The sequence below is a fragment of the Prorops nasuta genome, unplaced genomic scaffold (assembly GCF_024137725.1).
Source record: "Prorops nasuta isolate Cenicafe-Biocafe unplaced genomic scaffold, Cenicafe_Pnas_1.2 PNAS00014, whole genome shotgun sequence".
In the NCBI taxonomy this organism is placed as follows: domain Eukaryota; kingdom Metazoa; phylum Arthropoda; class Insecta; order Hymenoptera; family Bethylidae; genus Prorops; species Prorops nasuta.
The window spans coordinates 2011964-2039808 of record NW_027116811.1 but is presented as its reverse complement, the minus strand read 5'-3'; the positions used below and the strand labels follow the sequence as shown (position 1 = coordinate 2039808).

The window sequence follows — 27845 nt, the reverse complement described above, 5'->3', positions numbered from 1 at the left end:
ATGGGATTGCCTTGGTAAAGCTCAACGTCACCGGATTTAGCTATCGCTGTCACGCAATCCGCTACTTTTCGGTCAATCATATTAACCCGGAAAAATCTCCAAAACGCGCATGAAGCTTGCCGAACACGTGGGCCACACGTAAACATATTAATCGGATTTCAGCAAAGGACAAAGAGAAATGCGAAATGACCGAGTGGAGGTAGGCCGAGTAGAAAGTATCGCTTTTCTACGAATATTCATCATTGTGCTTTGGTATATATAATCATGGAGCAGGAAGATGACAAATTTGTCTACCGTCCTATTGTTAATGAATAATTAATTCACTCTATTTATACGATACGGTACATTTAACTGCTGAATAATCGGAAATTATTAAATCACTGGCTCTCTTTGAAGGGCTCAATATTAACGTACTTCCTATAGCTGTATATTATATTCAGTGATCCCACTGCTGATCAGTGATCCCGCGATCAAAACTCCCTGCAGGTGCGCAACGCCTGGAGTACTATAATGCCGAGTTCCGGTCATTAATCTTCCAATTCCGTACCGCCCGTGTCTCAGATACCATGGCATTGATATCTAACTCATGCGAAAACTAGTGATAAAATATTATAGTATATAAAAAGAAAGCTGGCTTAGATTTCAACGAATTATACAAGTGAAATCGACGAAAAGTCGCCTTATATATTTATTTCGTTTTTTTAACTCGAACTATCTCTCAATTTACTTATTTTCTCGGGATCGCATCTATCATGATTTATTAGTTATAGCCCGATATAGCAGTGCACACTATGTATCAGCTTGGAAAAGCACAATTTTCTCACCTATCCGCTGCTTATTAATCTTTCTTTTTGGCGTAAACGCATTTCTCTCCTTCTTAGACCTTAACGTTGACCGATTACGATCCGTGCTAAAGCAACGATATGCTATCTCTCTCGCAAGATGATTTAGTATATCCTTTTTACAAATATTGATGAAAAATTGAGTTACTGCGTGTAAGCAATTCGTTTTTAAACTCAGATGTCAATAAACAAGCTTTCTATAAATAACGTACAATTCAGCACTTCATTCGAAACATTTTTCGTTGATGTACAATTTATTTTAAATGTTTGGCTTATAAAATCAAAGCCATATTCAGTAAATCGCGTTGATAAATAATTAAGTTGTGCACCACTATTCAACGATCGTTGAGCGGATTTGGCTAATTATTCATCCAATTCGTCACTTCCTTTAATAAACCACCCTTGATAAGACTCATTTAATATACCCAATCGTTGAAATTTTCAAAATGCTGTCAAATTTAAAACTGTCTTCAAGATCAATACTAATTAGATAAGTAAACATAACAGAGACCAATTTTTCGCGATTAACATTTATCGTTTGTCTCAAAGGATAGGTTAGTTTCTTTTTGAGGCAATATCGGTAAATTTCACTATGGTACACACTTGAATAAAACAAACGTTATATAAACGCGTCGATTTTATACCTTGTAAAGTTTTTCGTTTAATTATTGTAGAGACACTTTATCACTTTTTGCACTTTTGAGACTTACCTTCCGATGAATGTGAAGCAGTAAAGACGATCCATGCAGTCCATAATATAAAGATAGGGTCTATTATTGTCATATTTAATCAGTTTGTCAATATAATTTTTGTTTTTTATCACGTTCACGCACTGGTATAAATCTGCGCGAGTCGGAGTCTAGGTAGAGACTGACTTCTCGTGGGGTGTCCTGCAGGAGCAACACGACACGCATGCGCTGCACCCTCCACGTGTCAGTCTCTTTCGTACCATTATCCGCTACCCATAGAAGTACCTAATATAACCTAGACAAATACTCGCCCGTACCCCTAAAGACTGTGTTTTATAAACGTCAAAGATAATTGTTATTAATGCAAGTCCAATAAAATTCTTCAATTAACCGCTCCATATCTTCAGCGTTTCAACCACCCAGCACGGTTTACCTTCCATTCACGGAATTAAATGTATGCTTCTGTTTAAAAATCTCATTTCAATATTAGCGGGCAACCATATATTATTATCACAATCATAGCTATTTATAAAAGCTTGATTCCATATCGTATGACATGCAACAATAATGTATTAATTAAGATTAATCTCTATTTTTACTGTGTCGCAGATTTATGAGTTCAATGAGTGCCTAATTAATTATGATTTATAAAACGATGATGAATAGCAGCAACGAAATTTGTCACGTAATAGCATTGCTGATTATTTGTTAACGTAATCACGAAAAATAGCTATAGCAAAACGCTTTTAAAAAACAATCAGTTCTGTGATTATTACAATTTGAGCAAGCAGTCAGCCATTGCTAACATTTTAAACTATGTTCTCTGATTGTATATTTTTCTATATATTTGCTCATTCTCTCATGTTTTCTATTTAAATTGTCAAGATGACTTGTGAAATATTTTAACGATTTACTTTACAAATACGTTTAGCGATTTAAAAACTAGAGTTCTTCTTTCATCCTTTATCCCTTTATATATGCCCTTCACGCTTTTCTTTCCTTTTCTTCCTTTCATTAAATAAGTCTCGACGGAAAAACGCGTAGGACAGAATCCAGCGGTTGCAGAGCGGCTCGACTAGACTCGGCTGGAGAAGTCAAATGGGAAAACTTTGCGGATTAAGCGTAATCAAGTGCCGATAATTCTCCGGTGAGTCGTGTCTTTCGTTCTCCTTTGCAGGAATGAGGCAAAGTCAGAAGGGGCTTCCGCGTGTCCCATCCCGAAGGAGAGTCGAACTATTCGGGTTAGACGCCTTTCTCTCTCTCTCTGTATTCGGGCATTCGCTATCTCACACCCGTCATTGACGCCTGTAAAGCACCCACGGGTATAATCTACCAAATTAATCGCTGAGTCTAGTTCCTTGTCTCTAATTGTGACATCATTCCTAATATTCATCGGATATTTGCATTTCTCCCATTTCTCCTTGCTTTATTAAATTCTCTCCTCGGTAACTAAATTAAACCACGCTTGGCTTGCATAAATAATAAATAGACTTTGAAAATCTATTAATTTATTTTAATTCGAGGAAAGTGGTGGGTAAACAATGATGATGCAATAAAACCAAACTAGAATCTTGAGGTTAATGAAAATTTCGTAGGTATTCCCATTTGTTGGGAAATAATTTCGGTTACGTAGCTTTTTAATGGGCCATAATTTAAAGTACGTAAAGCTATTCGTAAACTGTAATATAACTGCAACGTTAGCAAATATCTTGAAATCCGAAAATGATGGAGTGGAATTTTCCCATAGAAGTGAGTTGGAAGAGACGATAATGAGACTAATAATTCGAAATGCGGAAACATCTCACGTTCTTCGTAATTACTGGCACAAGTACAAATGACCGGAAACCCCATACGGTTAATGTTAATATACAACCCAGTCGAGCGCCGGTATCATATTTCTAATTCTAATAAATCCTACGCGGAGCGTGCCTGCTTAGATTCAGTCATGAAATTCCTGTAAATGGCCCAATACATATGATTCTTTAATGAAAACTCGGGGCTCTTGGCTTTAAGAAAATATACTCAACCATGTATTATTTCTCCCAGTCTGTAATTTCTATAGTGTACCCACGTACTCTTAGAAGTTATTTGAAGTATAATATATAGATATACTTTAATTTGACTTAATGAAACACAGAAAAGAATGATATATGTATCTCCTTCTATTGTTTGGTAGTTTTTTGGCCTCGAAAGACAGACTCTTCACCATAAACTACGACTGTATACTTTACATTCTTAAAGCATCAAATTTTTCTCAAACCTGCTTGCCGATAAAATCTTAGCTAAAAACTGTAATGAAAGGTTTTTCGAGCGAAGAATTTATGGTATAATGGAATCTTATACACAGCCCTCCTTGTTTATAAGTATGAATAATTTAATCTTAATTACCAAATTCCTCCATAATGCATGCAATTATTCAATATTTCTTTCACCGAGGAATGTTGTGACGATGGTAACTATAGTGTTTCTTTACCTTACTTCATATCCATATACCAACAATTTGACCTTATTTATCAATTTCCTTATATATCACAGTCCCTCCCCCCCCCCCCCCTTTCAGAATAAGAAAACGAATAGGTTTAATATTACACCTCCGCGTAATATTCCGCACGCTGCATTAATTACGTAGAAACTTTTTACCAGTGGAGATCGAAACTCCTGGAGCTCTCGTATTTTCATAAAACGTGTCACCTAACGATCTTCGTGAAGAGCTCCTCAAAGTTTTAAGCCAGTAACAAGTCGGTGAAGGAAATTAAAGCACTTTCTTGAAAGTCGACCACACGGTTCACCTAGAAGTGGCTAACGAAACAAGTGCCTAATGAATTATTGAAAGTGTCGTCGGTATTAGATACTCGGCTAAAGATTTCAAATTCAGAAGCGAGGCACATAATTCCTAGCTATGATCGGTATAGCTCAAAGGTTCAACTTACTTTCCAAGACTCGACTATTAGCCACCCTGACCTAGCAACTCTTTTAATTAATACCAAGTGAAATTAAAACCAAAAAGAGATCACTCATCCATGGGATAGTCGGAACTCGATTATAATTTATAAAATATTTTTGCCTTTCCTGCAGGGAAAGCTCTCGATAACGAACACTCCAATTGTCCATATGAGCAAGTCGGTCACTGCGGTAAGCGACCTTCCATTCGCAACGCGGTTGACTAGATTTACCGTCAATATTTCGAAAATATAAATTTCATGAAATGCAAAGCTCTGTCATGCGGCGAAGCAAAAGTGAAAAAAAAAACACAGCACTACATATACAGAGCCTATATCCCGTTCTCCGACGCACGCGCCTAGCTCGTAAGTTTGATTAAAATCTCTACACGCTACGGTAAACAGGTAAACACTGATCTGCAAAAGCGGCGTGAAACATTCACGCGCTAATTCAAATGTGTAAAAATTACGTCGGGGCTATATACGGGGTCGGACTGCTGCTGACGTATCGACACGATTCGCTTCCCCTCGAATCTCGTCAAAAAATATAGCGGCCATCCGTAAATAGAGCGCGAGATTTTATTTTAACCGGTTACAATGGCCAACGTGGGAAAAATCTAACCGTAAATTATTTTTCATTTTTCATGCCCTTATCGTATTATACAAACGTGGACGCAACGATGTGGCAAAAGCAAAATGACTTTATCAGTCTCTATTCGTTATATTATATAAGCACAATTTATAATGTTAATAAATTTCCTCGAGCACCAATTACAAAAGTCTCGCGATAAAACAATAACATTTGATTGTAAAATGGGTATATACGAGTTTCGTCGATGGAACGAGTCAGAGTTGGTATAAGGAGATTGCGGGAGAACGACGTAAAGACATTTATTTAATAGGGCGAGCCATCGAGAGCAACTGGTTTGATTGCAAGGCGGCGAAATCTCGCGCCACTTCGGAAAACGATTCAGTTGTCTGTATAAAGTGCGGAGCGTGGAGCAACACACACGAAGAAGCGCTGTTGCAAATCCAGGGGACTAGCGGAACAAATACGGCACTTTTTCCCGGCAGATCTCTTACGGAATGGAGACTGGAACGAAAGAGAGCAGCCAGTGGATCCTTGACAGTATTTTAGTGAAGTATCTCAGAAGTGAAATGAAATGTAGAGGGCTGAAGGCGTGACTCGAACCCGTATGAGTCGCACCAGATGTTACAATATTTACTGCGAAAAAACTTACCCTTACCTCACGTCCAATGGCCGGGCCATTGCTTGATACAGATTGCTTGATATACAGAGTGTTCATGCGACAATATGCCAAACTTCCGAGAGTTCTGCAAGATATTGACTACGGTTGGTATCACTGCGAAATTTTCAACTTTTGCATTTGAATCTTTCCTGCAATTTTTTCTCTACGAAAGAACGAATTTCTTCCCGCATATATTAACTCGTTTTAGCTTGAAATGGAGTTAAAACGTTTGAGCAAATTCAAGTGTCGAGATGGACAGTGCGAAAGGAATCGAGAGCACTGTTCGCACGAAATCTTAGTCCTATGCGGAATGACACAGCTAGAGATTTTTTTCCTATATATATATATATATATTCCGTTTAGTAATATTAATGTTCTAACGTAATGACGAGTGTGGATGTAGGGAGAAATGATGGTATGCCGACTGGCAAAGAAAGAAAGCCAATACGTACTTTCCTAGCGTGCGGTGAATCTGGATGAAGTGCTTTACCATAGTTCGAATACCTTCGGGCACCTCCCTCTACTATGGCTCCAATTACTCTGGAGAAACTCTGCCAGAGGACACTAATTACCTCTTCGATCATCAGTATCGATACCTCCGAGTTTAATGCTCGCAGAGCAATTTAGTCCGCCGAGATGCACCAAACGATGGAAATAATTACTATAACCAAGGTACGTCTTTGTTTACTTTCGGCTTATCTCGTGGAAAATTAATCATTCGCGAGGAATCGTGCATTCAGTCGTCCCTAAAATTTTTCTATTTGAAGAATGAACGATCTACCGAACAATTGCTGAGATTGTAACCATGGAAATTAGACAGCCAAGTTTCATTGGAATTAGAAATGACTGGTTGAAAATTTACTTTAATTATACGAGTAATACGTTCGAGCATATACTATAAACTATGTTTACAGTGTTCCTCGTATTGATCGATCAATTGACCATGTCTTACTGAACCAACACTTGAGTGTGAACTGCTGTTCACACATGTCCCTAATAACAAGCTTGCGATACCCTGTCAATAGTTTGTTTCCAGTACTATATAGAGCAGGTCATGACGATAATATGCACCGTGTGAGGGAAAGCCTTGATATAAATGTAACATTGACTATATTAATTAGTAGATTGTGTTTAATATACAAAGAAAATTGTCTCGCAGTATCAGCCTTTTGTATGTAAATTAAAGCGAGGAGGAGGAAACCTTGCGCGAGGGGCCATTAAAAATTCAAACGCATTATTTGGAATATTGGGTAATATTTTGGCAGTTTGAAGTTTTCCAGTCAGCTCTAGCTGCTAATAGAAGTAGGTTAATTGACCGTATAAGCTCGAGGAGGATATATGCTGACGTGGGGTATAGTCTCCCTTCTCGGTGTCTCCTGGATAACAGGACATCGCATTAATGTGTAATTGGTGGCGAGCTGGCAAGGTGACACGATACGATGCCGCCGTGAGGGACCTACGACTTGTAATGTAGTGGCGACGATACTTGCCGGCTAGCATAGACATTTTACTCGTGGAAGACGCATGGTCCTTGCTAATATGACATTTGAAATATGACGCAACTCTCGCTGGAAGTGCAGGATAGGGCGCAAACGTTTGGGACACCAGTCAGAACATTTACAGCTGGAATCATTTTAGATGCTCTTACAAAAATTCCATACAATATATAATCTGCTTGGCCTAAAATTTTTCTATCACATCAAGTATAATTCAATATAGGAATAATTCCTCGATAAGCTTCCACTAGCTATCGCTATTCTTTTTTCGAAAAAGAAACAACAAAAAAAATTACGGAAGGTCACGAGAAATAATTGAATAACGACTCCACACGAGATAGCATACATGCATTGTTTAATCCCAATTGTTATTTTTATACTTGGTAGTTTGAATAGCCTACAGTATTATCCCAGCTAAGGGACAAATACGAGAAACATGGAAACTTTCGAAAGTACCTGCCGTATCTGTACGTTTACTTGAACGGCTGGTAAATATATTCACAAACTTTTATTTCACTTTTGTATCTATCTTTACAACTTGAACAACCACGTTAAATATTAAATAATTAAAAGCCATTTTCCAAGCTTCTATATATATATATTATTTATCTTCCTACCTACAACCCTACCCTTTCACCTGTTTGTCTCTCGAATAAAAGTACCAAAAAAATAATAAATGAATTTTGGAAATGGAGATGTCTAAATAATTCATTATCGATCGATGTCCACTGACACGATTGTCAAAGTTGACGGCGTGGGCTGGTCATTCATTACCAAACCACGAACGACAGATATCAATGCCACCGGCACCGCAATTAGGGTTGAAAATGCTCGCCAGGCGTAGCAAACATTATAGCTATATGGAGGTCCATTCTCAATAGGGAGACGCGGCACTATCGATAATTGTTAACGATAAGCCGAAAGACCAAAATAAGCCTCTTTAATGGCAACGAAGCGTATAATTTGCGCACTCGAGCACCATGCGCGACGATTGAAAATCGATCGATGCGTGTTACGTGTGTATTCGGGGGGTGTGTGTATATAAATATGCTTGTATTGGCGCATACGTATGTGTACGCTAGAACGTTCTCGAGCATCGCCATAACTCAAGCTGTGTTTCATTATTTGGCAAGGCGCTAGCGTATAGCTGCGCAGGAATAGAAACCTTTCATTTATAGAGGCCACACTCGCTTCTGAAATTCCCCCACGCTATCTTTAGCCGTACAGCAAATTCGATCCATTGACGCTTTCCTCGCCGGGAAAAGCTCCCAGCCGGATTACTCGCTGCTGATTCTAAGGGGCTAGAAAACTCAGAGTCAAAGTGGACTCCGTTATACTAGAGCAATGCGCGCGCTATCCGATGCCGATTTATTCGAAAATCCCGGAAAGTGGCACGTTTCGCCCGTTGCAAGGCTCCTCCACTGTGAGCGCTTTTTCTTTTTCCACCAGCAATGCTGATTTTCCTCCCTCTTTTCTCCACTCGCCTTCCACTCTCTTCTACTCTCTTTTCTTTCCGCTCTCTCTCTCTCTCTCTCTCTTTCTCTCCTTTGGTTTAGCCCCTTCACCGTATATACTATTCTGCCTCGCTTCCCAGCCTGCCAGACTCTCGCAGATATTATCTTTCTCAATTTTCCCGTAATAAAGTGCACAGTCGAAACATGCATTTCGCGGCTCTGATAAAATTCCATCTTTTTCAATATAATCGTGTATATATATATAAGGTTACGGATGAAAGAAGACTGATGATTTTAATCCGGAATCTAGGCCGGCTCTGTGACAAAAGGAGCGCGCAGCAGCCACGCTTCCGATTTATCCGAGAATCCTGGAAAGTGGCACGTTTTCTTCGTTGCGAGGTATCCGGATGCCCTTTTCTTCCTCTTAGCTCCGCCCCTGCCCGTTCACGCGCGTCTTCTTCTAGTTGTGTCGTTTAACTCTCGAATCCCCCAGCGTGTCAGTCCCCCACCCTTTCGCTAGCAACCTTAGATATTCACGCTGCAAGCTTTCCAAAGTCAGAAGCCAGTTTAGCTTTCCTTTCCCCCCCTTTTACCTTCGCAGCTTCCTATCCGATTTCAATGTGGTTCGGTTACGTGCTCCAAATCAAAAACACAAACGTTATTTCCGCACGTGGTAGCCACTTTTCTCCTTTCTCCCTCGCGCTGCTCGGTAAACTCTGGCGCGAGCAGACTTCGGCAGACCGCCCGTACCCATTTCAGCCTCGCGCACGAAGATGCCACCTTATAAACTTTTATTTTCGAGAACCGGAGCAGCACCAAGTTTGCGGGGGTGGCAGGGGAGGGAGGGGGAGGATTTTCGGGATGGCCGAGGGTGAAGGGCGAGAAGGGATACCAGCAGGAAGGAGCGTATGTTCTGTCAAGCTGTCGCTAAGAGGGAGCTCGCCTGCCAACTTATGGGACACGTACAATGTGAGCCAAGAATATTGCAGCCCCTGTCCTTTTTTACCCCTTTTCCTCCTACGCTTCTCACTCCCTCCCCTTGCTTTGTCCTGCCTTACCCTGTCCCACCGATCGTATCCAGCAGCAGCACGTCGCTCAATGTGCAGAGATTCCAGTCGTTCGTTGGATATTGAAATGTGTTTAACGAAAAAAAGAATAGAAAATTCTACTCAGCCTACCACCCCTCGCTATAAACTCTATAACTCCTACCTTGACTTCGTATACCACATGCAACATCCAAGGACTAAAAATCCAGACAAGGGAGGCACTCTTCCACTGAATAGTCGCCATGTTACTATGGTCTTTTTTAAATATAAATCATTATTATACTCCCTCGAAATTCGATCGTCCTCAAACGAGCGTTTATACACTCTATTTTTATTCATTTGTTTCACTTCACTTTTACTTTCCAATTAATATATATTCATGTGGAAGCAAGATAAAAATAATTAGAAATTCATGAAATTTCTCGATAAATAAAAAGTGAATATCAGATCGAAAAATGTGAAAAAATATGTTACGTGCGAGCTGTCAAGCACGGCACGGTGCATCCAACACATTCTGTATTCATAAACTCCAACACAATCCTGGAATTCGAGAAAGAAAGAGATTTTCAGAGCTCGAATCTCTCGTGCAATAATTATAGTGCATCGAATTTAATTTATCCAAAGCTCGTTTCTCGTAAAGTACGTATAAGATCGATAAGAAAAGTTGGTGCAATAAAAAGTGAAATCACGTATATTTGAGAAGATTTTCAAAAGCCTATTAACGTTAAGCCCGTGAAGAGGGAAAGAAAAACCTGTGGGATTGGATCCTTAATACGACCACGCAATTTAGCAAGTTTACAAGAGGCTCTCCGTAACAAAAATAGTTTGCCGAAGCTGTTTCGAAAATGGATCGAAAGAAAAGGGTGTGTGGAATGCTGTATATATGGTGGAGCGGAAGTAGTGGAAAAGAGCGAGGGAGGGAGGGAGGAGGAGGGGGTGGAGGATGTTAAGGAGAGGCACGTATCTCTATACCGCAGCTAACCCCACTCCTCCGATGACACCTTCGGAGTTTCTTGCAGGCGTAGACGGGATCGGCGACTGAGTTTCCGCCGTTAAGCCAAATCCCCACGAGTTGTGCCTCACGTCGGCGAGACGTAAAAAGCGGCTCGACGACATCGACGTGACAAACGATCGCGTCTCGTGGGTAGTTTGGGAATGGAAGCAAAGCGGGGACGGTGAAGGGGGTGAGGGGCAAAGACGGAGGAACGAACACAGTGCCCGTAACCGGGACGTCCCAAGATTTACCTCCATCCCGACAAGCGATGCTCGTCCAACTAGCTTGCGATGCAATTTTCATCGCGAGATACCGATAGACTCCCCTCGCAAGAACTCGAATCTCTCCGTTACAATGATAATCCCTGGCCTCTTCGCCAGAGACACACAACTGTACCTTCCGGTCGAGCACATGGATATGCGAGGTATCTCAAGCTAAGTCTCCCTTTCGAGAACTATGCTATTGTAGAATCGTTGGTATACGTTTCTCCAAAGACATCGATGGATTAAGGGAATTTTCGTGTAACATCCATTACCTCTTTGTTGACATCAAATTACACACACTTTACCCTTTTCGCTATATATCATCGAACAGAATCAAGAGCGCTGTGTAATCGTGGGTATATTGTTTGAAACGTTGGAAAAGAAAGAGTTTTGGTCTACATTGAAAAATGAAAAATTACAGGGAGAAGTTAATCCAATTGAACGTCCAATGGAGATGGAAAGTGTGATAATATTATCGGACGCAGCATCTGATAGGAAGAAACGGCAGACGTTCTTAAAATGAGGTTAATCGAAAACAGCTTGAGGTGCTTGTTACTCGGGACACGTATTGTGTACGCAGAGTGGGAACGGGGGCAGGGGTGGGAGGGGAAAAAAGGGGGTGCGAGATATCTCTAAACGACCACAGCGTATTCACTGGTCGAGGCACCAAATCATTTCTCGGCTCTCCATATTGTCATCATCCCCTGTGCCAAATTGCAAATCGATGTCACATTGACTTGGAGGATATTGCCTCGTCGTACCCCGTCCACTCTTCCCTCGGGCGTAACAATACCCATTTACTGACTAATGCTCATCCCATCGTACGACGTCTTACTTCCTACCTATAAATATCCTATTGAATCTCTTGATAATTCGATGTATTATACAAATATCGTGATTATGGAAAAAAATCCTGCTAACGATGATATTGATTAAACGCAATAATTAATAGCAGAGATCTCACGACAAATGCCACATAGTGATACATCGGTGATTCATGACTATTTATTCGTTTGATTATTTTTGTTATTCAGTTCGCAGATGGTCAATAGAGATTGTTCAGCGAACGTTGGCCTAGATTTATTCCAGCAGCACATGCGACTATTTCGTACGATATAGCTCAACCCTCTGTCACGAAAAAACAATATTTTATATTCCAATACTCAATGTCTCTCCAATGTAGGCTACAATTAAAGTCCCTGCGTCGCTCTTTTTAGCTGGAACGGTTTGATGTTACAACTGCATGGCTGAAGGAAAAAATGATTTTCGAATTGCTGCTATCGACAAACGAGCACAGAAATAATAAATTTCAGGAAATATATTTATGTATTCATACTGCATGAGTCATCACTATGATATTACATTTGAATATCGACAAATTAGATTCTTAAATATTAGCATACATGTATAGTATAAAATTAACTTTAGGGATTATACTTAAAAATAATTGGATGAATTAATAATAGCATTATATGCTTAATTATAATAAAAGAGAGATGAACGACGCAAGCTTTTCTTCAGGGTAAATAGGTATGGCGAAAGTATACTGGCGACATCTCGAGAAAGGGTTGTGAAACGGAAAAGTCGATCAGGCATTTTCAGGGGTAGGTAGGTCATGCGTCCCTGCAGAATGGTCTCAGTTGATGATCGTCCAGCATCAGGACACGACCGATATTGCAGGGTCCTTGATCACCCTCTGTATAACATCGACCATTTCCAGGCCATAGTACCATACCATCAGGACACCTTACCGACTGCCTCAGATACTCCGCTTGGTCAGGAAAGTAGACAAAGTCTCTGCTGAAAGATCGACAATACCCAAGCTCGGCAAAGCTCAGCGTGATTAAGACCACAACCGATAACATCGTGATTACTCGCATTTCGTTTCTTCGCTTATCCACCAGGTCCTTTGCCTGACGCAATAAAGTCCTGAAAATTGATAAATTGCATAAAAACTTTTATCGCTACTTTATTGCTTTAGATGGTCTCGCTATATTACACATGGATAATTTTCATGAATCATTAAGTTCATATGTAATTTTACGTAAGATATTTTCTAGAACATTAAAAGTTTTGCCTTCCAGAGACATTATTTTAAACGCCAAAGTATAAAAAGCAGTAATACTAACAGAAATAAGATGCAAATAAAATAGTCGTTATTATTTTTATACGTGCAAGAATTTTAAGCACCGAGAGATAATACATTCAATATCATTTTTCCATTCATTTGGTTTTATTAAACAATAGGCAGATTAGTCAATGTCCAATTTTTGATATTATTAGATTTAGTATAAAATTCTAAATAAACGCGAAATAATTACAGTAAATAAGTTACGACGTAAATATTTTGGATTCATTTTATAATTAGAGAAGCTAGAAGATAAATAGAAAGTTTTCAGTTATATATTACACTGTGTCAATTAATATACATGTGTGCGTGCGTGTATGATAAGTCAAACGTATAGCTGAGGCAGGTAAAGTATATGACTGTTTTACTGCAGCAGAGAATCCGCTTCCTTCGCGCTATTAAGATTAGGCGACAGAGGCTGAACAACGTAAGAATGATTTTCGCGCGACGTTATTACCCACTAACTTTACGAGGATTTTATTTCGCTACAATCGCCATTTCACAGAATTGTACCTCCCCGTTCAGTGTACCAAACGTTTAAGAGGGACAAAAGTGTTTTATTAAAACGTCCCAATAATGCATATATAACCATAAAAGAAAATATTTACATTGCTATTAGAAATTCAAGTGTCTCAGTGATATTGTTTAAACATTCTGCTATTTATAAATTTGTAGTGGGAGAGATTGCGAGAATATTTATATTTATCTCTATGCTGGACAAAAGAAAAAAGCATTGCAAGCGGAACTTCCGATCGATAGGAAAAAAAGTTACATTCACCATCCAGTGGTTAGTTTTCATTTCACGCATATATGTACATTTGATTCCAGTTTTTCGAAGCAATACTTCAAAGTATTACAAAAATACAAAAAATTTAGAAAATTAAGCTTCATTCTCTCGCTCGTTTTGCTTACAAGTGCTTTGTGTACCTATTTGATATTCCGTTTCGTTGAAAAATGTTCTGTGCTCCATTTTCCTTTGCTAGACTTTCTAATAAAAACAGTATACTATATCGTGCACTAATTTTCTTACCGTGAAATAGCTGGTATAAATTACACGAAACCAGAAGAGAACGCTTCAATCTTGAAGGCTTTAGGTGAATTACTTCTATCGCTTTATTTAGATTTTTTTCTGAAAAATCCAGCAAAGAATGTTCAAAGAAATTTAATACTTCACGCGATGCTCAAAAAATGTATATCATTTACGAGATTTTCACTTCGGATTTTCAATGTTCTTATTCACAGTTAACACGCAACGCTGAAACGATATCCCAAGAACATAGAGTGAGTTCTTATCACTTTATACTAGGGGTACGTCAGCTTTAAGTACGGGCCATTATCCGAGGCATAAAAAGAAGTAAACTGAAAATATTATTATAAGGAAATCGATGCAGGAATGGCTCATAATATTGTAACGTCTGATTTGAATGAACCAATAAGCAGGAAAACTATATTATATTGCCAGAAGGAAAACAATTGTTAATTGTTGAAATTATTGCACGACCATCGAGACATTGATAATAACAAAAACCACAAGCGTAAAGAAGCATGCGTTTATCCTACTTTTGGATGGTAGTATGTAACCTTTATTCAGCTATATATACGAGCGCAGAAACTTTGGAGTAGTGGTAACGGTAAGTTCTGCCAAGAAAGGACGAAAAGTACGAGGTGGAGGAAGATTATATCGAGTTCTCGAAAACTGCCGTGCGGCTTGGGTCAGAACAAACCTGTAGTGTGTTTGTTTCTTTGCTATCGCATTTCGCGAAATTCGCGTGGAGCTAGCGATTCGCTGGGAAAAGTTTGAATTTAATTTTCCGCGCGGGACGTCTGCTCTACTTCCGCGTGGTTTTGCCCTATCGCATCTCATTACAACTTGAATAATCGAGTGCTAAATTTTTTTGAAGAAATAAACAAAATTAAAGGACGATGTACCGCTTGAATCAAATAATATAATTTTTTTGAATAATAAAAAATTGTGTTAACGATGATCAGTAGGGATGAGGAATATCGATATGGATATGTATATACTCGAGCTACCTGTCAATTAAAATGCATTTGTATATACGTAATAGACTCGTTATAGTTTAAAGAGCATCTGACTGGTAACGTACGACAATGCGTAAGGAATTCTCAAAAGTTCTCCTTTACGAAGTTAAGTCAATTACAAAGTTTATCAGTCCGCTAATAAAAGTTATTCCAATAACGAACTACACAAATGTGATTAAAGTCCTGTGAACTTTGGCTGAAAATAAGTTACATTATCTTCATCTGGAAGTCTTAAATTTGCTTCCCGCAGCGCGCACGCAGCGTTCCGCGTATATATCTGGTTGCTTCAGGTGAAGGTACTCGCAATAATTCTAGAAAAGTTTTCAACTTTTCGGCGCGATACAATGACCAATGCTCTGAAAGAATGGCTCGAGCGTCCCTGTACTTACGTTTTTTCTGTACTCCCGAAATTTATCGTGCACGAGTAACAATTAATTCTGACTCCCGTACGGGACCGGAAATTCATTTTTAGACTCGTTTTTTCTATTTCGATCTCTCTTTGTCTCTGTGTAGCAACGCTGTACCAGCGAAACCATCACCGCCTTCCATTATAAATGCGCAATAAGTTTCCAAATTATTTATTGCACAGTCTATATTTTACAAAGGAGAATATTTTTAGAATTGCGCTCATCGCGTAGTACCTAATTTTTAGTCACAGAAGGGATATTCATCGCGCACAATCTTTGTTCTCTTCCTGTCCAATATTATTTTCTCCGACTGCAACGAGCGCCATTTATACCTCATTCGTTTAAATTCTAAACCGTCTGCGACAATTTCTCAAATATCTTTTTACACATTATATGGACGCTTTGAAAATTAATTGCGGAAATTTTTAAAGTCTATCAGGAAACCTGCACTTTTTCTTAATTGTTAACAAATTCAAATAGCTAAAAATGTTATTGTTGAAAAGAAACATTTAATTAAATCACATTCACTTACTTTTACTAATTCTTTTGAGTGAAGAAAATTGTGATTTTAGGTAAATTCACGCACGGCGTTCGGTCGTAATTTTTATAACTTCGCTATACGGATCGCAAAAAGTAACACGTGTCGAGATAGTGTACTCTGCATGAGTTAATCAAACTACAATTTGTAATATCCAAAGTTGCACGTGAAACGCTTGAGTCAACTGACACGCTCGAACTGAACGTGGGATTTAAGAGTTAATCTGTGAAACTTGGTAGGATTTTGAAGTAAGGAGGCAGATATGGACGAGAAAAGAGTGGGCATCCTCAACCTTTCCGTGACGCCTCAAGCCAGTTTTGTAAGAATAAAAAAGTCGAACGGTGGGGCAAACGCGTCAACACGTCTGACGAATCATCCAAGTTCATTTATGTCGATTAATGACCCTTCATCAAATTTAATTATTTTACCCAAGTGTCTACATAAGAAAGAATTAATCATCATCCTTATAGACATTATACATCAACGTGTCCACACACAGCACATCATACACTAGTCGACAAAAAATTAATTACGTACATATTAAATTCGCTGCATAATTATGGAATAATGAAATTCCTTCCATTCGAGCATTCATACACATACACCTAAATTGGTACTTTAAATTTAAATTTGAGCAACATGAATCTTTTGTCCAAATTGTTAATAAACCTTGGGCAAGATAAAAAATTTGATGACAAAATTTTACTATGACTTTAAAAAAGTCTTTGAAGATTGTTCAATATATTCTTGACAGTTGGTTAGAGCCTATATATACATATAAGTGCTGGACGCAGAACAGGTTGGAACGTCATTGGCAAACGAGCGGATATAAAGAATCTTGCGGTGGGTATTCCCAGAATGAATGCCTCATTCCACTGAAAGAGGAGATCCCCACTCTAAAGAATCACGAGAAGAAATGACGCTGCAGTTAATTCTAATGCGATTATGATATATCCAGCTATAGTTATACAATATTTCCAATGGCTAAACTTACGAAGAACTGTGCAAACGTCAATTGCATATACCTCGCATGAGTAATCGAATCTGTCATATGTTTCATAAATGCTTCATTTGAAAAATATTCGATCGGACAAATAACCGCAGAGGGAATCCACAACTCGCCAATAGACAATTTGAAGCAAATGGAAAGTTACCTGTTTGTTAAACCATTTTCGCGGTCTCCCTCGAATCAAATAGAAATCTAGTTCTATCTATATAATAACTGTGATGACGCACGACTGCTCTAAAACTTCGTTAAAGGCAAAACTATTCTTTTAATATTTCATTTTCTTTTTTCATAGACAACGTGCGAGGCAAGAAGCAGTATTAACTGGAATATGACCATGTTCAAAGTTTTTCCCCTTTTAAATATATGGTACAGTTGATTACCATACCGAAACGCTAAATTAAAATAAAAAAAAAAGTAGGAATAGAAAACCGGTATGAAAGCTGCACAGGTGCTCCTCTTGGCTTTGCTCAAAAAGTGTATCTAAAAATATAATATTTGTGAATGTTTTATGAATTTCAAATTATTGCGCTTGACACTGAATATATTTATGCATATCTTGTTGAAACAAGTAAACTTTTCATGTACCTACAATGAGCCCGTGCTAAAAGGCTGCTGCTAATTACAAATTGCCAATACTTCTGTTTAAAAAAAATAATTGAAATAGGATTACCTGAATTTATTACGTATTTCATTTATGATATCTTCACTCGATCGACAATTACGAGGAATAATAGGAGAGTTCATTTATCTCGTATCTACGTGAAAGCATTTTGAGAGGGAGAGAGAGCCAATGTCTTTATCCACTGTTAAAAACGTAATTTAACTTTACTTTTATGATAGAGTTAAAAAGTGTTTTAAGATGGAGTGAATTCTCTGTTGAGGATATTTTTTACTGATATAATCTGTCTTAATAATCCCCTGGATTAAGACTGCAATTAATCAACCATTGATTTCGTGAATAATTCATCCGAGAAGAGCAAGAAAATGAAGAAGAAGAGGAAGATCACTCTCTCTCTCTCTCCCTATCCCTCTCAAAAATATACCACGCCCACCTATCTTAATTTGTACCGTCCACCTTCTACAATTAAATCAAATTGATTTGACTAAAGTGACAAGGGTCACTTCCCCAAGAATTATTTTTCATTAATTAAGATGGGAAATGATTTTCGGCGTGTAAACATCAACGCACATTCTTACGAATATTAAGAAGAGAATCAGCAACACGAAATGTAGTGCTTGGCTAATATTTAAGAAGCGGACCACTGGGCGAGATTAAATGAAAAGTAAATGCTGTACTGCGACGAAAGATCATCGTTGAAAAGTTAAACGTACCTGCACTTGGATGGATATAATGCAATCTGATTAATTAATTTGATAGAACGTTGCTATCCGCTTTATTATGTAAATATATGCCGTCTTGAAGGATTGATTTAAAAATGTTGACGTAGCCGTTACCATAATTAAAGCTTTGTCGGAACCAACTGAAATAGAAAGCACAATATGCGAACAATATAGCGTGCTACTATTAATGCTAATACCATTAATCCATCTATTTCACACGTGGTAACTATCGTGAAATGCATATTTCATCAAAAGTCAAAACTTAAGATAGAGAATCTCGTAAACAATACAAATTAATTTCAGCATCGTATTCCCACACGAGAAATGCATTAATAAAAGCTCCGTTGTTCTCATTTCCATAATTAAATTCGCTAATACGTCAAATTGACGCGATGCTTAACAGAAATGAAGAAAAATTATATAATTCCGCACACGGTTCTGACGAATTGGTTCATTTGCGAAAGTACAGTACCGAGTACAATGAACGGAGAAATAATTAATTAAAAACTGTAAATACTTTTTAAGTAGGTTTAAAACGATTTTTAAGCAAGGATATATATTCAGGAAAACCCTTACACTATACACGGTATATGTATAACTGTGCAATTACTGGAAACACCTCAGTAGCGTTCAATGCAATCCATTAAATTACGGTGTTATGTCTGCACTGCAGTTTATGTTTTGTTGGTTTATTACGAATTACGCATTAATGAAAGGACGGTATTGTTGTATCCACGAAATGCATTGCACAGGTACTACATCTATATTTATACTAATGATTTTCAGTATTAACAGCCAAAGCTCGTAAAGCTACTTTGATCTCGAAATCGATTATTACTTGTGTAAGAGTTAACGATATATTATTATTCACACAAAACTCCATAACCTCGGTATATAAGTTAGGAAGATAATTTTGATAATTCCGCTGACTTATTGCAACGTCCCGTTGCAAGTTACCACTAGCAGTTGTATATACCGTATCTTCGTAGTTTGTCGATTAATTTCGAGTTATGGGGTGCACCACCGTCTTATGTCGCGTTTGACGCGAGCTTAACTTTGGATTAGAGTTCAATTTAGAAGTTATATTCAATAGAGAAACTGTGATTGGTTTTGCCTGAGGGCACATCGACGTAAATTGATTGGCGTTGAATAATATGCCACTGTTTCGATCAGTAAACAAGATGAACTCTTGCTTCCCAATGCACCGCTCAAGCGCGAGTAGCTATAATATTATACATTCCACAAATTGTTTCGTCATCGAGATGAATATAAATATTATACGTAAGAGTTGTACGCGCGGCGTGACATATGGGAAGGATTTTAGCAGAGTGCGATTATATTCCCGCTGATCACGTATGATAAAATATACGATCTCGTACAGTTAATAACGAGCATTCCACTATTCATTTGGTTAAGCGAAAACAATCAGAGGGATGATATGGGAGGCGGTAGAGGAAAATGAATGCAGGAGATTCGCGACTGCTGCAGGAAAATTAGGACAGCCGATATATAGAGTAGAGGAGCTGCGGAGTTCTAACAAGCGAGAAGCACGAAGATAGTGGATGAGGAGGGAGTGTTATGGTGGTAAAGCGGTTGGAGGGTGTCGAGAGGACCCGTCCTGGGGCGGATAGGAGCTGGGACTCCCGAGTGAGCTGTTTGCAGTTCCTTCCACAAGCCTCCGGTTTGCATTAGTTTGCATACGTGAGTGAAAGTTTAAAGTTTAGTAATTTAAACAGCCATGAGTTGTCTCTTTTTCGAAAGCCTCTTGAATATATTTCTATGTATGCCTCATATTTATTATACGTACGCGTAGGGTACTGTTAAGTTCCATATACGAAAAAGGTATAGCAAAAAGAGGCAATGTCCACTGTCTCCATCTAATTTAAAAACGTTCGATCCCCTTCGGTGGGTTCCGTCGGGAAAGCAAAATCTCGTCTCCACTTTTTCCAGCCTCGAACCCCCCCCCCTCCTTCCTACTCTCCTTATTCCGTCGCGTCCCATTCTATCGCGAGCCATTGCAACTCCATCCCTCTGTTTTTTTTCAAGCCCCCACTTTACTCTTTTCCTCATGAATTTTCGCGTTTCTAACTTTCAACCACGCATTTCCACCCCTCCCTTCTTTGTGTTCTCCTACCTCCCCCTACCCCCGCGGTTACAACTCTCGTCGACGACAAACTAACTTATTTCTCAACAGAGAATTTGACATCAATACATTATACTCCAGTGAATACATTACCGGTCTCCTTGGCAATACACCGTCTCAAATGCATTACGCTTTTTCCCCACAGCACGATCGGTGTATCCATAGATGTCTGATTTACGATATCGCAAACTACTTTCGAAAAGTATCCCCCGCGACTCCATGCGAAAACCACATTAAATTTCTAAACAGCAACACAAGCGCACCGAATCTTTCACGCTGTCTCGCTGCTACAGTGATTTCCAGCCAAGAATTTTTATACCCCGTCGTATAGTCGTGCCATATTAATGATCAATGCATCGCTCAAAGAGGGAGTTAGGACTTTGGTCGATCGGCGCTGCAGCTTCTCGAAAAAGTGTGTGTATAATTGCTCCGAGTACAAGTTTGGAGATATTCCAGTTATACGAATTCCTGCAGATTGCGCAGTCGACCTTGCGGAGCGTAATTTACCATTAATACGAAAATTTGGCGAGAACGGTCAAGTGGGGTCGAGGTACCATTCCCCGGCTCGACCTAGCCTACCTCTTTCTATCCGGACGTTTGGTCGGACCGGCTCGCTTTATTTCCTACTACATTACGCGTCCTTCTTTTTTCTTCACGTCCACTCTCACCAATCCAATCCGGACTAAATCTAATTGCGACTTAGAAATACATATGTAAACCTGGAACTATCCGGCTAACGGTATATAATCCCAACAAACAACGTTAACTGTCCAGGCACGTGACAGGTTGCTAATAGTGCAAAACGCCACTGCTGAATAACTTTTTCAAAATGTCCATCCTCTTGCCATCATTGAATTTTATACATGGAGTATGAAATGACCCTTTGACTGTAACCGTGCCTTTCATCAAGTTATTCCACGTCAATATCTCTTTTTACGCTCTACGCGCGATGGAAAATCAAAGGTTTGTATTTAAATATATTGAAAATCACTCGCAAAAATCAATGTTTTCTGCTGTAACTTGGGTAAACAGGCTCGAATACTTTTGCGGGGGTATTCCGTATTTTATTGATACTATATGCTATGTACAGTGTTTTTCAAGTGCAACGGGTAGTGGTCCAAATGCATTATTCAGCTGCTAAATATGGGACTGGGTGGACGGTTTACATAAGTTGCACATATACGGAGGGAGCAGAGGGATTGGAGCGAGCGATAAAAAAATTCTTTATACAGGAAAATGAGTGAGATTCGGGGTCGATTGAAAATTATAAAGGTGGGGCAGGATTGAAAACGTTGAGCATGGTGCATTCCACCAGGGAGATATCTCTAGTAAAGCCTTGTGGTCTTAAGTGCAAATTGAGGGAAAGAAGGTCTGCTTGGCACGCTTGCTATTTCGAGCAACTCGTTGCGATTAGATTTTCATCGCGTCGCATGTTTCGTTTGCTAGGGGAAACCGCATATATATGCTAGAATGTCTTCATAGCAAATTGGATTCACGCACGATACAGAAGAGATTACGCTATAAGATGAAAATTATGATACTAGCGAGGTATATACACGGGGAAAGTATGTAATCCACTATTTTCGAGTACACCCTGCGCGCTGCTGGAGTTACTTTATTATAATTGAGATTGCACAAATGAAATTAAATCATAAATTCCAATATCGCATTATGGCTAGGGGAACTTTTCAATAATTTTCCCGAATGGAAGAAGAGCTGCATCGAAGTTTGAATTAGGGAGGAACGTGGTGTATAAATTGATTTGATATACCGATTCAATAAAATATTTGGATATTTCGTTATACCTATTATAGTCTACCTATATATTAGCGATGAAATAGAGGAAAGCTTTTGCGGAGCACGTCCAAGTTCCGTTAGATCAGCAGTTCAGTTGCGTACAAATAGTATAGAGCCATAATGGCATCTATAAATTAAGTTAATCGTCCTCTGATTTAAAAGAGCACTTTAAGTTGAGGAAAATTTCGTTTAGTTCTTTTCTGAGCTGCTTACTCTCTGTCTTCCTATTCGTTTCTTTTTTTCCATTCTGCCAGGGACATTGGTGCCATTTGTAGGAGTAGCTACGGCATCGAATGCCTGCAGTTACGAATACATGCACACTCACCAATGCCTGCTGTCCATTTCCGGGGTCGGGATGTCCCTGAGCTTCCACCGTGGCGTTCAGCATCGTCTTGCTAACGATGTCGTCTCGTTGTCGTCCTTTCAGCGCCTCCAGGACTTTGTCGAACTATATCTAGCCCCTCTGTCGTTGATTCTGGAGAGCTTTAGATTCCAGGAATACCCGTTCTTAACGCCAGACAGCTCCGCTCGCCGAAATTACCCCAGCAGCTCTTTCCTCCCTCTCCCTCCCTATCTCTGTTGCTCCTTCACCCTAATCCACTCCTTGTTTCGCAGAAGTGCATCAAGATCAATCCGATTAAATGGGAACAGTTAAACTCCATTATAATAACGCATACTACGGAATTTATCAACTGCTAGCCTGACCTGATTTTCCAACTAAGCTAATTATACAATACGTAACGATCCTTGATATCCTTGTCGAGCGGAGCTCTGCGGGCGCTAAATTAATAGCTCGGGAGGGGGGCGTCGTAAACTAACAGGCCATAAAGAGAAACATAAAGCTTAACTGATTTCTCATTGCTCTGGCTATTAAATGGGATAGGATTTAATATCGTCCGTACGATTCGAAAGCCTACATATATATATATATATACAGAGCATAAGTCTCCCTTATTGGTAGTCTATATATATACGAAAGAGGTCTTTGACATTTGTGCCTGATGAGTTCGTCAACTGGCTAGCAACGTATTAGAGCAAGAGAAAAAAGCGTAGGGTAGTAATCCCTCGCGACATTTAATCACGTTAATGGACAAAAATGCCTTATCGTCTAGCCATGCAAAGCAACAGCAGTCTGAAACTCGGCTTCCGGTTTATCAGATCTCCTCTCTGCTCGTCACGCGACAAAATGGACAACAAGGCGAGCACATTGCGTGTGACTTTAATGTATATATACTTACTTTATTATGGATACCACGAATGTGTCGCTATACGTACGCACTACATTAATTAAAATCGTATTAGACTGATTGGGTATGGCCCCCGACACTTGGTTCTCTTTGTCGAACCAACGGAAACCCCCACGAGTTTCTCCTTTCTTCTCCCCTGATTATTTTCCACACACTTACTAGAATTCCCTTATCACCCGTCCACCATCGATTCCAACCTGCAAATCACATTTTCCCATTAACAGATAATATTCTCAACTCGACTGTACTCTCGCTCATCAATTTCCCCTCACTATGCAAATCAATCAACTTGTTGAGAGATGAATCTCGTTATTCACTGCGATGGGCTTCGGGAATACACTTGTTCGAATTTTAGGAGGGTACGCGAGGCAGTTACTCTAAACTTTTCCAAGCATGTCGTGAAACAAGACTGCTTTTACTCTAACTATAACCTCTGCTTTTAATGTGAAATTCATTTTTATTCCTCATTGGAAACTTGAAAGTTTTTCGCTAAAATTTCAGCCAACTCTCAGGCTATTTCACAATTTTCGATCCGTAAATCAATTAAACTGCAGATTAGAAGCAAGCTAACAATTTGCTCGGGCTAGTAAACAACAATACATTAAACAGATAACATTGTAACGTGCAATTAAATCGCGTTACGCATGACATGGCTTATGCCAACCTGTAATTTTCTCTAAAGCCTCGCGCTATCAGCACTCTGGAAAAGCCTACTGCTAGAGGTTGACAGATTGGCCCAAAACTAATTATATAATAACGTAGATATACGTTGTGTGCTGCCAGGTGATACACAGACAATCGGAGTAGAGCGTGGCTTCCCTGTGCTTGAACATTTTTCTGAAACTGATACCATCTGTATATATACGTATACAAATATACTATACCAATTTTATATATTACGAAGAATATACGAATCGAAATTCAGTCGACATCGAAATGTATGTTGGAGTCAGTCTGCAAATCCCAGTTGAAGTTATTTTGGTATTCTAATACTCTGGAAAGATATTATCCGTAATATCTGGAAATTTTCGAGACAAATCACAAGGAGATAGTACGGCCAAGTTTCAGTCTCCCCGTTTCTCGAATGGAACGGTTAATGTCCATTATTAAGTTAACCGATCCGCGTTATTGTTCACCCCCGACTCAGCTAATACCCACTTATCCAGCTCGAGCGGCGCCGAGTCTTCGCGGTGTCTATGCTTTCAGGAACTCCGTGGGAAGCTTCGGAGAGCTTACCGGACTGGGAGAATAGAAACTGGGAAACACAGGTGATTCTCGGTGGTTTCTGCTGATTTTCACACCAGATATATGAACTTTCTTCGCACCCTCCCCCCCCCCCCCTCTCCCTTTCCTTCCTTCCCTGCAACACGAATGGATTTCAAATTATCTAATTACTCGCTGCAGTGCAGCTGCTGGTTACTTGAAACGCCAACGTATCGGTTATTAGGATATATATAACGTAGAATATTATATATATATATATATATATATATAAACTCGCGTACATGTACGGTATAGTTCTGGGACGTATTCACAGAAGAACGATCACCTCATCCCTATATCTTCCTCCCTAAAAGCAATTAAAAAGCGAGTCATTACCAGTACGTTTTAGCAAAAGCCAATGATTTACAACGCGTATCATCAGAGGGGACGATTGCACCATTTGCTACGCGCTACGGAAATTTATGAGATTGTGCAGAATTAAAGTACGTGGAGCAAGGGTACGCTTCAGGAAATTCAGCGTGTTTGTCACAGCGAACACGGTAAATACAGCCGGATATACCCTCGAAGTTAAGGGAGTTTGCTAAATTTTACTTTTCAGTGATTCTTATAATTCCATCGTTTCGCGGTGGCAAACGAGAGGACGGCATTCTGAGATTGCTTGGCGTAATGAACCAATACGCGGTATGCATACGAATTTTAGGAACACAAAGCAGCGGTGTGTACCAGTGCTGAAAGAGCTTTCGCAACCACGATTGGAACGTGCATGTCCCACGTGGGAGTCCCACGGAACGTGTAAACTCGCGAGCGATGTTCTTGAAAGCACAAATGGTCGAGATGAAGAGGGAGGGGGAGGGGGGAGGGGTAAAGTTAAGCAGTGCAACCTGGAAACGGATCGATAGTATAGTACCACGATTTACGTATTACTCGTTTATGCCTCTCCTTCTTGTTTTGCCTACGTATAGCAAATCGCCACTTGCGCGAACTTCCCCCCATTCTCCGCTCTATGACAAAACTTTCCGCCAACAGCCACAATCTCATCCCCTTTCTTCTTATTCCTCTTCTTATATTCATTCCCCCCTCTAATTGTTTACCGATCAGCCATGATAACAAGGATCCCCTGCTTTATATCCCCTCAAGTATATTTAACGAACTCTCGACCGTTTCATAAAACCAGCCGCATTAATTTCCCATAATTTTCTCAAGCTAACTCTACGTAAATTGTAACGAGCCACTTGGCGCTGATATTCTGCAAAATAAGTTGGTCCAAACAGAATCTCCGAATACACTCTGTACATTATTTTATTCACGCCCACTGAAAATTGCCCCTTTTTACACTTTTATCGTTTCGCGAGTAAAACGTTTTTAGTACATGGTATATTGCGTTCTCGTTATTCATTATGCAACAATCGACGAGTGCAAACAATATCGGTATATCCCTCTTTAAACGTTTAATACTTGCTAAACTCTGTCCTGAGCAAAATACGTTGAGCGTTTGCGTAATATCCAGTGACTGTGCTAAATATAGAGCATGTATAGTTGGATTAATTGGAATAATTAATATTGGTATAATCCATTTTAAATGCACATATTAGAGCAATAGCTAGGCTCTAATAGGGATCTCTTTTCTCGATATTACAGAGTTGTAGACGGTTACTTCAATAAAGGATTATATATAGATTCCCTGATGACTATAATGGATTTTTCGTATGAAACAATTGGAGGAGAAGGATTTAAAGAGACAGCCAATTACCTGGGTCTTCGACTTTCAAACTCCAACCGCGCGCTACTATAGTCTTTACCGTCAGCAATTGAGAGTTTTGAGTCAAGCCAGCGAGCAGAGTTTTCGCTCATCTCGCGCCTGCCACATCCTCTCGAGGAAAATCGGGTCCGAATTGTACGCTGCTCCTTTTATCTTCTCATTGAGAATTAGTTTATCGACTACTTACGTCGCAATCGCCATGGCAAAAGCTTTCGTTCGTTCTGCTACAATGGAAGCTGTGTGCAAGCAATAAATATAATCATAAAACTTTCTCGTAAAATCCAATGTTGCGGTGCACACACGTACAGCGAAATAGACGCGTGAACGGATTGCCGTGAGAATAGGCGAGACTAGTGTCACGTACGATTAAAAAATACAGGTGCAATGGCGTATAGAGCTCGGCGATCGTAGCTGCGCGTGTTCTAAATGGTTTTAAAAGTACCTCGCACCTTTTAGAGTCGCACCAAACAAGCACGAGCCAGAATTTCTTCCTTAAATAGACTCTCGCCGTGCGCGAGCGTAACTCAACTGGGATTTTTCGATTACGCACTTATCAGAGCTACTTCTGGGGAAAAACTAATCATCTCGGTTAGAAGATTTACCTCGAATATCGCTGTGTCAAGTATGCGGGTAAATCGTATTTGCGGAGGAGGAAAACTTTGACTTTGCACTCAATTTGAACGCAGCTCGAGAATTTCGTGAGATATATGTGTCACCTATATTCTCATAGCGTTGTAAAAAAGCATTGCGAAACTCGGTATTTCCAAGGGCAGCTAGTGTTTCTCTCGCTTAATATTGTTCGGGGATAAAGGGCTTTCAGGGTAAATAAGAGTTTAGTTGATCCTGAAAGCCAGCGTCGAAATCGACGTAGCAGTGAGCAATCCGTAGATCTGTCGTATTGTAATTTTCTCAATTTTGACTTGCAAATAGCTAATATTCCCTCTGACTCACTTCTGCACTTGTTGAGAGAGTGGTTTTTGAAGCACTCGAAGCTGTTGGTGCTACACTGAAGCGTTCGTGCCTGCGGTAGGCAAACAACAAGTGCTTATTACGTAAGAGTAACAAAACCAAATCGACGTACAATCTATATAAATATATCACACGCTGGGCTTTAAAAGCAGCACTGTTTGTTCATAGACCAATCGCAAGGGAAAAAGACTTTTCGTGGAAAAATTCATAAAACTGCGGTCCAATCCATTATAAGGTATTGCCTGCAGTACATTTGGTTAACTATAC

At 39.5% G+C, this 27845-nt stretch overlaps 1 protein-coding gene and 1 long non-coding RNA gene across 2 annotated transcripts in view; both read right to left on the bottom strand.

Moving 5' to 3' along the window:
- The window catches only part of LOC136778219 (neurotrimin-like), a 125295-nt gene extending 123605 nt beyond the window's left edge, over positions 1–1690 (bottom strand). The window contains exon 1 of the mRNA XM_066734868.1: positions 1553–1690. Within this exon, the coding sequence (XP_066590965.1) occupies positions 1553–1625 (73 nt within the window). The 5' untranslated portion in view covers positions 1626–1690. The remainder of the gene's footprint in view (positions 1–1552) is intronic.
- A 10586-nt stretch (positions 1691–12276) lies between these two features.
- On the bottom strand, positions 12277–16361 carry LOC136778475 (uncharacterized). The gene is made up of 2 exons (XR_010823430.1): positions 16084–16361; positions 12277–12902 (listed from the first exon to the last, which is right to left on the bottom strand). It is a non-coding gene; the product is annotated as an uncharacterized lncRNA (long non-coding RNA).
- Positions 16362–27845: the final 11484 nt, after the last annotated feature.